This window comes from Myxocyprinus asiaticus, chromosome 21 (genome assembly GCF_019703515.2).
Source record: "Myxocyprinus asiaticus isolate MX2 ecotype Aquarium Trade chromosome 21, UBuf_Myxa_2, whole genome shotgun sequence".
Lineage (NCBI taxonomy): Eukaryota > Metazoa > Chordata > Actinopteri > Cypriniformes > Catostomidae > Myxocyprinus > Myxocyprinus asiaticus.
The window spans coordinates 34,628,524-34,641,377 of record NC_059364.1 but is presented as its reverse complement, the minus strand read 5'-3'; the positions used below and the strand labels follow the sequence as shown (position 1 = coordinate 34,641,377).

General features: G+C 40.2%; 1 protein-coding gene across 1 annotated transcript in view; it reads right to left on the bottom strand.

Annotated features, from left to right (window-relative positions):
* LOC127412103 (brorin-like) overlaps window positions 1-8,923 on the bottom strand; it is a 30,618-nt gene extending 21,695 nt beyond the window's left edge. The window contains exon 1 of the mRNA XM_051648184.1: window positions 8,255-8,923. Within this exon, the coding sequence (XP_051504144.1) occupies window positions 8,255-8,923 (669 nt within the window). The remainder of the gene's footprint in view (window positions 1-8,254) is intronic.
* Window positions 8,924-12,854: the final 3,931 nt, after the last annotated feature.

Below are 12,854 nucleotides of genomic sequence, written 5' to 3'. Positions count from 1 at the left end.
TGGCTGCTTCGGCTCTGTATACATGTGCAACAGCTCCCTACGACTGCTCACATGTTGACCTATCTAAATTTCCCACCCGGAGCGGCCGACTGTGCGAAGCCGCTTTCGCAACCTGGCTGCTTCGGATCTGTATACATGTGAAACAGCTCTCTCCAACCGCTCATATGTTGTCCTATCTAAACATTCCACCCGGAGCGGTCCATCGCGTAAGCCTGTCTCAGTGAATGGACGCTACTCCTGCTTCATTCCACCTGAGCACTATTAGAGCTTTATTTGAACTCGAGGGAAACAAAAGATTAACTATTTAATTCAATCACCATTCCAACGCTCCACAGCGTTTCAATCTGGTTCTCCCGCACAGGTGATTCCTGTCAGCCTCATTACCTCACCACGCAGCTCGATTAAGCCATCATCCATTCTAACATGAATATCATGATTGTTCTCCCTTCAAAGTGCCCTTCGGAGCGCTATTTATCCCTTTTGGAACACAGGGGCAATCATGCAACAGCGAACTCCTTCCAATCGACCAATAATCTAATTACAACTTCTTTTCAAACCAACGCAGACATTTTAGTGTGAGCTTGCTGCCGTGCAGCATTCACTCTGACCATTCCATAGCACACTGCAGTTATACACAGCCTCTAGCCGAATTCGAATCCGCAAGAGGCGGATCACGCGCCGCATCCCAACTCATTCATAATCATTCCGCAAACTGGCACCTCTCCACATTCAAGCTTGCTTCGCCGCGCAGCCCAGATAACACGAAGCAAGTGCTGCTATAAACTTCCACTCAGCTCTACACTATAACATGACTTTCCCTCCTCCCATCAGGACAAACGCTTCACGCAGGTAAAATCAATCTATCATTTCATTTTACAGACAGTCTTCTCTACTTTTGCCTCATTGGATTGCAAACTTTTATTTACAAGCTTGACCATACAACATAATTGCTTCATGATTTTAAAAGCGTTCAATAATCTGTCATAATTTTACGCTCCATCCAAGTTTAAAGTAACAGGTTTAAATCAACGTCGAATGACTTGGCTTGGCACCTTGCTTTATACTCCAATATTTCAGCTTTTCTGTAGAATTTTATTACAAGTCATCAATATAAACAAATTGTTTTATTCACCACACTACTGTAAACTGTGTTCTTATAGTATCTATTAAATCCAACTTTCAGGCACAAACTCTTACGATTTCATACATCCTCATCAAAAGATACGAGTCACCCCGTGTCAATAAAACAGTTGTGAAATGACTTGCATTACATTGGAAAACAATCGACAAAGCTCGAAAGCTCAAAACCATATGCTTAAGTTAACAAACATCAAACTACGGTATTCATCTGGGCACTCAGTTTCAGGTGCCTTCCAATTTCATGACAAACCAACTCTAATAATGTTGTTCGTATGCACATGCAAGCAAGTTTCCTGACATTGTTTCACATATGTTCCCGACATTTAATCCAGCAAACAATTAAGTTCAGGTGTCCACAGACGCAACATTTACCACGTTACTATGTTTTCCACATGCGTTGTCCAAGCACTGCAATCAAACCTCCCACTACACCGCAAACAGTGCAATACACTGTCCAAGTGCTGCAACTGTGCCATTTTAAGGGCCATACGACAAATTCGCACTACACGGCAAACCGCTTAAATGCACTATCCAAGTGCCACAACTGTTTACGTGTCACAACCGCGACACTTCTTTCAGACTGTGCGCCTCAGCCTCCGTGGCTCCGTTAACCCATATTATGCCACTCAGGTCTTACCTAAACAGTTCACCTTAAGGCTGCATCTCCGCATCAATCAATTTAATTCAAAAATAGCCTACCATACCACCACACATTGAATGCCGTGTTCAACCCATTTGTATCGCAGAGTGAGTTTTTGCTCATTTGCAGCATAAACTTTTCACACTAAAACATGTGCTCATCCTGTTAAACTCCACGTAAGTCAACGCTCGAGGATTCATCCCATTCATCTATCATCAAATGCTGTATAGGCCCACACCTGCGGATCCAGCCGCTCGCAATTTCAAGCGAGCTCAGTAAAATTCAGCATAAACATTCTTGCACAAATCGTCTGAACCCTGCTCCAGACCCATACTCCTCTTCACTTTATCCCCCTCCCTTCTACCAATTTAATCTCTCCTACTCCAGAACCGTTCCCTGCACGAGGCTGCCTCCACAAGTGAACATCGTCCCAAATCCCTCCTCAAGAAAAACAGACTTCCATACACCGCAAACAGCGCACGCACTGCCCAAACGCTGCAACCGCGGCATCTTTTGTTTCTGTGCAAACAAACCGCCTACTGCACTGCAAACAGCCCAAATATGCTGTTCAAACACAGCAACCGTGGCATCTTTAGTGTCATACGACATACTCCAACTACACAACAAACAGCGCAAACGCACTGTCCAAGCCCCGCAACTGTTCACGTGCCACAACCTCATTACTTCTTTCAGACCATACGTCTCAGCCCCCATGACTCCGTAACCCATACTATGCCACTCATCCTAAACGAACCATCAGCACCTAATGATTGACAATCGGGCCGTTTTAGGTCTTCCCTAAACAGTCCGCCACAAGCCGGCATCTCCGCATCAATTAATTTAATTGAAATATCACCTACTATATGCCCTCACGTCTAATACTGCGCTTGACAACTCAACCCATTTGTATCGCAGTGTGAGCTCTTGCTTATTTGAAGCAAGAACTGTTCACATAAAAACACAGGCTCTTCCTGCTAATGCCATGTGATCCTGTGTTCGAGGATTCAGCCCTTTTCACATAGGGAGTTTTCTTAAATGTATAATATGTCACTTCCACAAGAATCTAGTGTCCTACCATCATATGCCATGATTCAGCCACACGCAGCTCCGAGCAAGCTCAGTATAATACAGCTAAAATATTCTCACACGAATTGCACGCTCTCCCACTGAATGCTGTGCGGTCCCGCGCCTGAGGATTCGGCACGTTAATATCGCAAATGCATGTGCTGCGAGGGTCCACCCCAGCCGGCCCGGAAGCCCTCCCGTCCGTACCACTGAGAGTGCCCTACCACACACATACATCAAGGTACATAAATACATTTCCTGTTCGAATCGCAGTGGGGGTCCTCCCGTGTGAATGATGCGTGAGCTTACTCACATTTATTTGTATCGTGGGCTCTCCCGTTCGTACCGCTGTGAGGTCCTTCCCGTATCGAATGCAGTGAGGTCTCCCATTCGATTGCAGGATGGGCTCTTCTGTTCAAGCAGCAGCCGAGCCCCACACACTTGGGGTTAGCCCGTTTGCTTCGCAGGCCCCTACTGTCGAATGAATTGCATCTGGAGGGATGCTTAAGGTCTGGTCTGGGCAGCTTGGGTTCTCCCACGCCTGGGACAGACCTGCCTGATCCCCCTTGCTCGGGCGTGGCAAAGCCCTCCAGTTGCAATTACAACAACTCTCCGGGAGAGCTCATTTTCTATGCGGCCACAACCACCACCACTAATTTTACTCTCTAAATCCTCCCCATCCTATCCCCCAAGCGGCCCTAGCGTGAGGCTTCCTCTGCAAGTGGCTCTGTTTGTTCTATCTTCTTTGGCACCTCTGCACACAAGGCGAGGCGAGCACCCCCTCCCCTTCCAGTACATAGTTTCAGGTTCCATTCTTTGTTGGGGGGGGGGGGGGGGTGAGATATTGTCATTACAATCAATCCATCACTTCTGCGCCTCACGAGGCTACGACGCCAGCGACTTACTGTTCCATTTCTTGGCTTCTTTTGGGGGGCATTCGAGCTCAGGTCAAGTCTCGAGCCTGGGACAGCAAGCCACATATGTTTACATTATTCTCACTGCAGGATTACATTAACTTGCGAACTACTGAAATGGTGTTTTGTTCGGGAGGAGCAAGTTCATTTAATCTGACCAATCACACAGCCAGAGTAAGAGTATATAAACCACTGCTTACCTCTTCATAGAGTTTCCGGCATCCCACCACCTCCCCATCTCCTCCTATCTATTACATCAATACTAATCCAGTCCAGGGGGACAGTCGAGCTCAGGTCAAGTCTCGAGCCCTCCGCCAGGGACAGCAAGTCACATATGTTCACACTATCCTCACTGCAGGATTACATTAACTTACGAACTACTGAACCAGGGTTTTTATTAAGATGTATCATTTAAAAGAAATAGTTCACCCAAAAATGAAAATTCTGTCCTCAATTACTCAACCTCATTATTCCAAATCTGTATGTGGTTATTTTTTCAAAGGAACACAAAAGGAGAGTCTGAAGTAAAATCTTTATCTTTACAATGCCATTTCATAGCAACAATGTTGTTCGAGCTCCAAAAGGAAATAACAGCAAAAATCAAAAAGGAAATAACTTATATTTCAAGTGTTCTGAAGCCATACGATAGGTTTGTTTGAGAAGCAGAACGAAATGTAAGTCGTTACTTACTGAAATATATTGTATGTGTCTACCCTGCTTTGTGTGTAGAATAAAAAAAATGGCACATTGCTGTAAGATATTCTGCATTCTATTCAACTTGGAATGTCGGATTTTCCAACTTCCTGCTAGGAAAAGTGCAATGGAACGCCACTTGAAGTCAGAATTCCAACATGGAAACTTGTGCGGAAATGTTCAACTCCAATTTCACCAAGATACAGGTGTGTGACATCCCACAAACATGAGATGTACAAAGTAAATGATAAATATTAACTTACATTACATAATATTAAAGCTTATTTTACAAACGTTTGCAGAGACAGGTGTTCAAAACATGGTGAATTATTCCCTTTTTTTTTTTAGAGAATTGATGATGCGCTTCTGCATTGTTTATAAAATGGGTTGCTAAGAGCCGTGTCTGGTGACAGTCAAACCCCTGCTAACGGGAGCGTTACAGTTTTGTTTCATTGCACGTCATTTTCCAAGCATCTGGCAATGGAATTCCTTTATGGTCAGAGATTGGAGATATCAAGTAAGAATATCCCACGTCTGACTTGAATAGAACACAGCATTAGTACATATGCAAGTGCCATTTTGGTGTCAATGACATTGATGCACCATTTTTTGAATCTGGACGTGGACATTGGTTACACAAGAACTTTGACGGAGGTGAAGATGATCAGTGAAAAACTACTTAAATTTCAGACTTTTCCTCACACAAAGCTATTGTATGACTTCAGAAGACTTGAAATATAGCGCAGGAGTTGCATGAATACATTTTATGGATAACTTTTCCATGCTATATAATGATTCTTCAAAAAGTTCTCCTTTTGTGTTCCAAAGACAAAAACAGGTTAGGAACAACATAAGGGTGAGTAAATAATAACAATGTTCATTTTAGGGCAAGCTATCCCTTTAATATACTCAGAGAAACAAAAACTGAGGTAGAACAAGAGCTTTAAATTGGGTGTGCATCTTTGGAAGTAATTGATTATTTAATATAATCTCATGTGGCTAGAATAACATTCCTAATGAAAGGAAGAGGAAGAGCATGTTCGTGCAATCACAGCAATCTACAATGCTCACCTGATTCCTTCTGACAATTCCTCTGGTATCCGATATCTCCTTTGCTTCCCCTACATATTTATTTCCATTGGGATCTTTGAGCTTGAGTCGTGCCTTATGCTCCAGACCATTCATTATGGAGGAATATCAAAACCTGTCTAACTTTAACCATACCCCTTACAGTTTATATCAGTGTTTCTCAACTGGTAAATAGGGACCAAAAATGGGCTGCAAGTTTGTTCTAATAGGGTTGAAGACAGCAGGGACAAAACAATACTACAGTAAATGCAACTAACCATATAACTAACCTTTTACTTTTAAAAGGGAGGAGTATATGCTAACCATATCTTTTGGTGTTGATGTCAAATGCTGTGCATCGAACTAGAGCCCGACCGATATGGGATTTTTGAGACCGATACTGATTTTAGAGAGGGAAAATTCACCGATTACCGATATGGTGGCCAATATAGTTAATTTTTGAGCTGGAATGAAAACAGACCTTTTCTATGTGGATTTTTCTCTGATTTTGCACCGATATGACTATACAAATGTACTCAGAAGGCTGCTTTCTTAAACAAATATTTTTATCAAAGAATATTTGACATTATTATCATACATTGTCAACAAATTCTATGAATGAACACTGAGAAAATAAAGAATAAATAAAAATACAATAAATAGCTTAATAAACATCAGTACTGTTTAGTATCAGTCAAATGCTGACCATTAAAATAAAGAACAAATAAAAATAACATAAATAGCTAAATAAACATCAGTACTGTTTACTATCAGTCAAATGCTGACCATTAAAATAAAGAATAAATAAAAATAAAATAAATAACTAAATAAACATCAGTATTACTGTTTAGTATCAGTCAAATCTGACCATTAAAATAAAGAATAAATACAAATAAAATAAATAGCTAAATAAACATCAGTATTACTGTTTAGTATCAGTCAAATGCTGACTATATTAATTCTGCCGAGACGAGATAAACAGCGGCAGCGGTGTTACACCGTATTCTCCTATACAAGTTCAGAGGAAACTTTCAACGGTGGAAAACCAGACTTTTAAATATTACATTTTGTAAATGCAATGACTGGAATTGTTCGGTTGAAGGGGGTACCAAACTGTGAATCCTGAACAAAACAGTTTGAGGAATACATGTTTACTCATGAGCTTCCACTCAGCTGACAAGCAATGAAAGTAGCTACGTGATTAGCTAGTTAGCTATAAGCTCATTGTCACGGAGAGTAAAAGACGGACGTTGTTTATTTTACAATTATATTTTATATATCGGTCGGGCACTACATTGAACTAAATTCTACATTACAGTATTTTGATGCAAACTGGTAGAAGTGAGCTAAATTAGGTAGATGCCAACAAGGACAGCTCATACAGTCTTACAAATTTGGAACTACATACAGGTTTTCAGGGTGAGTAAATGATGACAGAATTTTCATTTTTAGATGAATTATCCCTTTAAGACACACTGCATTTAATGAACATGAACTGATATGATAAATCCAGAGCCTTCCTGTCACAAAGTGGATTTCTGAAGCATTCGTGTGACATCGCAAGAAATGTCCCAGAAATCACACACTGAACTTATGAGCGAGCTGTTCGGTTATGCTCTCTGCTTTTTCTCTGCCTCCAAGCACAAAACACAAAGGACTACTCAGCCATTAGCAATTCTGTGAAACAAACCTTCTGCACACCGTATCTCCCGACACAAACCTCTACAAATGAAACTGAGGACAATGTGTCACCTCCAATTGTTGTGGAAAATAAAATAAATATTCACAGGGGTTTTCTAAAACTGATAATTTTTACTGAGGCAAGCCAGAATTACTTCTGCAGTTTTCCCTCTGCAGCCAGCCTCGTGGGACAAAACAGATTTGGACTCATTTCGATCTGCTGAGGGTTTAATTGTTAAGTTTGCAGTCTGCATATGCACTAGGTTGAGCAGAACCAATAAATCCAGACCTCTGACATTTGAGAAAAGCTTTATGCAGACTGCTGCAATAATAAACCTCACTGCCTGCCATACAGCTCAGGTGTTCTGGATAAGGACTCAAATAAAACAGGAAGAGGAGGAACCAACATAATCCAATCAAGATAATAAGCTGTTGAATAAAACCCAACTAATAGCACTGTGGTTGCACTGTAGGGCAAGATATGCAGTTCAAAAGGAATAATTTTTGCACAAGCTGCTAAGTCTAAAAGTGATGACTCACATTTTTCACCAAAGAAGAAATTAGTGAGCATCATAATAGGGCCTTACATTAAAAATGGCTGTCTTGTTCTATCTTACTGCATATAAGATTTGCAACCATTAGTTCCACATAATAACTGAACCCATAATTTAGAAATAAAATGCAGGAAAAAACGTTTTATCAGTGTTATTGTAAGCATTTCCCAAGAGAAATGCTCAGGCTCAAGAAGACTGGTTAAAAAAAAAAAAAAAAAAAGTGCAATTTTGAAAACTCATTTTTGGGCTGCTGGAATCAATACATAATCAAGACATGAAGTGCCCACATTAGATTTTTTCAACTTTACAGCAATCTCCAATGGACCAAAAAAATTCAATTTTACTCAATAATGAACAGAGATTCAAAGAGTAAATGCAGTGATAACCTCTCTTCAAACAATCTGCCATAAAGTAAAGGTCTCTCTGGCATTCAATACAGACAAAAATAATAGAATAAATTCAGTTAACACATCCATCTGCATCTAATGTAGTGCACTAACCTTAAACTCTTCCAGAGATGAGTAGATCTTTCCTCGAAATTCACAGTAGTTTTTCTTCTCTTTGCACTGTGGGCAGCACTGGCTCGTGTCGACGCGCAGGCAACGGGGGTGAAGTTTTGGACATTCAGGCTGGGCGCACAGAGGACCTTCATCTGTGCATAAGCAGGGACAGGTGGACGGTCCCGGGGTAAATTTCTCCCCGATGGCGAACACAAAACCTGTCTCATCCATGCAGCCCTTACCCCTATAATCAGGGTAAGCATACTCATCAATCGCATCCAGGGAGATGTTCGCCTCTTCTGTGGGAGCCTCTTCGGTTTGCTTGAGTGATTCTTGCTCGCCCCAAGCTTCTAGGGACTTTCCTTGCACTTTGAAACCACGTCTCAAGGAGCTCAAATTAGGTCGAGTCCTACTAGTGCTGGATCTGTTGCCCCCTTTGATAACATCCAGTTCCAGATTACTAAGCTCCTCCAGACGCTGCTTAGCGCTGGGGCTCAGCGGACCTTCTTTGGCCTGGGTCAAAACACGCTCCAAACGCTCTTTTTCCCCACCCTCTGGCACAGACACAATGAGATTGCCCCTTGCACTGGTATACAAGAGCCAGGTGACAAAGATAAGTCCTGTTGTCATGGCAGCGGAGTGAAGCATCTCTCTTCTCTCCGCTAGCATAAAATGATGGGACTTCACCTGGGCTCACATACCAATCTGCAAATCACAGGTAGAGTCTAGTGCACCAGCATCAGAACTGTCACATCTGAAAAACAGATAAACTTCAGAGTTCAGCACCACGGACAGGGGTGTATAATTCCAGTCAGAGATTGGCTGAGGCACCTACAAAAAAGCTGGCCCAAAATCATTTCTCTCAACTAGTATAACACTAGAAAAAGCACGAGTGTGTTTCTTTAGCTTCAGGCACTTCAAGAAAGTAAATCTCATAAAAAATAAAAAAATAAAAAATCACATTCTCACTCATTTATTCAATTTGTCTTCTAACAATGTCCAACTGTGTATATACATGCATCACAGGAGATTTACAGTACTGTGCAAAAGTCTTAGTCACATAAAATGATTCACAAAAATATTTGTCTTAAGATGATTATTTATATATTCAGCTTTACTGTGTTAATAGGAAATATAAATATTAGACTCCCAAACATTTCTTTTGCAAATAGAAAAGATTAGAATAGAAGAACAGGGAGCCCTGCAACAGATGTCATGGTCCCTACAGAAAGTCTGAAAGTCTGGGACAAGGCTAAAACAATAAAAACTGTACATTAAAGGCATTTAAAAAGTACCAAGAATAAATAATGAATGCATGGTAAAAAAGTCAGTTTTAATGTGACCTTCATCTAACAAAAATGTAAAGAAAGTTTAAAAATGTTAGTTTTAATTAAGATCAACCACTGGAACATGAAATTGCTTGAAGAAACGCCTATGAAGTGATGTAGGGAAGACCGAGGTTGGTTGGCACACTTTTCATACTTTGTTTACTAGGAACAATGTAGGTGCAAATGAAAGCTTAAGTTCTTAGGTATATATATATATATATATATATATATATATATATATATATATATGTTACAAATACATTCAATGTCACCAAATATGTATTGACTTTTGTTAATTAATGGTTAAAGTTATGTTGTGCATTTGTGCCAACCAACCCCAGGTTGTGGAGTTGGTTGGCACAGTGTTAAAACACTATAGTATTAAGAGAGAAGCAACACACAACAGTTTACTTTAAACCAGGACAACAGAACAACACATGTTTGTCTTCTATTAATATCATTATGATTAATATATACACATTTACAGTTTGGAATTAATATGAAACATTTTTACTAATATAAAATTGTAATTATATATAATTATTTACTTAAACTTGTTTTATATAAATGTAAAACATTTTTAATCACATAATCTGCTTGGTTTAAAATCATGTGTATGAGTAATAGGCCTAATAATAATAATAATAATAATAAGTATTACCCTACAACATCTATCAAAATCCCCTCACTGGTTCTTCAGTCGAATTATTCGTGTAATCGTCGCAGAATATCCTCTTAACGCTTAAACAGGCAATATCCAAAAGAAATGTCTAATCTTCCCTCTTTTTTTATGAAGAGATAAATAACTTTCTCACGCTGGAAATGTGTGAAGTCTGACCGCCTCGAGTGTAAACACACATAGCGACAGCAATCTCAGTTGCACCTCAGTAACCCGCGCGCAAATGTCTCTCCTTTATCTTCTGTCCAGCTAAGCGCAATCAATTCACCTCAGTTCAGTGTGGTAAACGACACGAGGAGTTTAATCGAGAAACAGATTCGAGGAGGGGAAAGAGGGCGGAGTGTGAAGAAAATATGACAATATATAAAACGAAATGTACTGTTTAGTTAATCGGCAACTAATGACAAAGCACTCAGTTACAGCTGGAGTTGATCTAGTTGTTCATCTAAACTCACATCGCTGCATTACAAGATGCATTCATCTCCACTCTAGCCCCCGTGGGCTGGGGAGCCTGTTGATGCAATGCACAGGTGCTCTTCGCAGCATCACCCACATCCACTCGAAAATCACATCTGCTGCCACACACACTTCCGTTAAACGGTAGAAAGTGTGACATCTCAGTTGTCAAATCACTTCGAGACCTGGGCCGATTATATTGGGGTTCAGATATGGCAGCTCGTCGATGCCCGACTGAGAATTAGAAAACAGAGGCGTTGATAATGTCGCGACACAATGTTTCGAGCAGATAGCTACAATGAGAATCAGTTTCTGGAATGTAAACAAACGATGTATTAATGTTTATGTTAGTCTGCAGACACAAGTTAATTATGCGACTTTCCGTAAACCGCAAATAGCAATTAATCTATTTTATCCGTATCATACCCCGGTTCAGTTCAAATTTGTCCGGTTAAAGCGCATCGTTCATGCAGCACACTGTAGCGACTGTTCCCATACATCTAACTTCAACTTTATGATGTCATTTAGAGATACTCAGAGACATTGCAACTCTGATTAAACGTGCAATACCTGCATCTTTCCGACGGTGTGAGCGTTGTCTGTTCATCTGATTCTGTAGTTGTTTAAGATCGCGGCTCGATAGCCTTCAAATCATTACTCTCTGCACACTGAAGAAAACCTCATTACTGCACTCAGGAAATATTATTGAACGCCCCCACTGCACCTTATGGTATTCATAATTGTATGCCTTGGGAGCGCTGGTCGTTTTTTTATTTTTTTTTATTTTAGATGGTGTCACTAACGAGGACGTCAGGACGTTTAAAGTGTTCTCTGAGAGAAAGGAGTGGCTTGGAGAAAGAGTGGACTCTTGTGACATAAAAAAAAAAAAAAAAAAAAAAAAAACCTTAATCGGTAGCCTTACGTCACATACTGAGCAGTGCGTCACTTTTCTGACCAGCAGATGGTACATTCCCTCAATTGACTCACACAATTCAGAATATGATTAATTATTTGCTCGTGTTGTTCTGACAGAGTCTATCCATTTTGAAAACCAACATGATGTAGTAGTCATTTGTATAAATATAACACTCATTTGTCTTGAAATAAACAAAGAAAAATATATCCTGTGAGAGTAAACTTAGCCTTTATAGATATGAAATAGTCTAATCATAAAAATGTGATTTATGGAAGCGCAAAACACGATACTATTACATATTTGGGGTCTATTATTTGTATTATTATTTTTATTTATTTATTTATTTATTTTTTGCAATTTTGCCTTCTTTCTTTTTTTAATTTTTTTAATTTATTTATTTTTTTTAATAATGGGATATAAGGGTTTCGCTGTCATGGCAACAAAGATGTAATATTGGATATATGTAAGGGGAGCTAGCTGACAGATAGCTGTGCAATATGTATAAACCTCACTCTCCTGACCTCAAGAGGTGCACTAGCGACTGACGCTAGAGGCTGTAGCCTTTAGCCTCCTTGTTAGCACATCTGCCTCCCATACCGGAGATGCCGGTTCTAGTTTCGTAAAGAGCGGGTAGAACATGAGCCTCGCAATGGTGCCGTGACCCGGATGGGAGTGAGGTTTAGTGGGGTGAGTGTAAGGGGTGCCAGCTGATAGTTAGCTGTGCAATGTGTATACACTTCACTCTCCTGACCTTAAGAGGTGCACTAGTGACTGATGCTAGAGGCTTTAGACTCCTTGTAAGCGCACCCACCTCCCATGCTGGCGACGCTGGTTCAAGTCCCGTATGGTGCGGGTAGAACAGGAGCGTTACATATAACTTTACAAAGATAAGGTTAGTAAGCAATCTTATCACACAAAAATCATGTTAACATCTATATTGTTTACGTCTTGTGACTATACTTTTGAAACATTGTGTATTTTTTAACGTTTATGGGCTGGCCCCATTCACTTCCATTGTAAGTGCCTCACTGTAACTGTCATTTTTGCTTCTTTCTTTTTTTTTAATAAATGAAGAACGAGTCGAAAATATTTTTTGTCGGAATCAACATTATGCCACAAATGCTGTTAATTGAGCTTAACTTGTATTGAACCCTGAACATTCCTTTAACTTGACACGGCGTCTAAGAAGTGAGGCGCTGATAAAACTCAACAGTCAAAGAC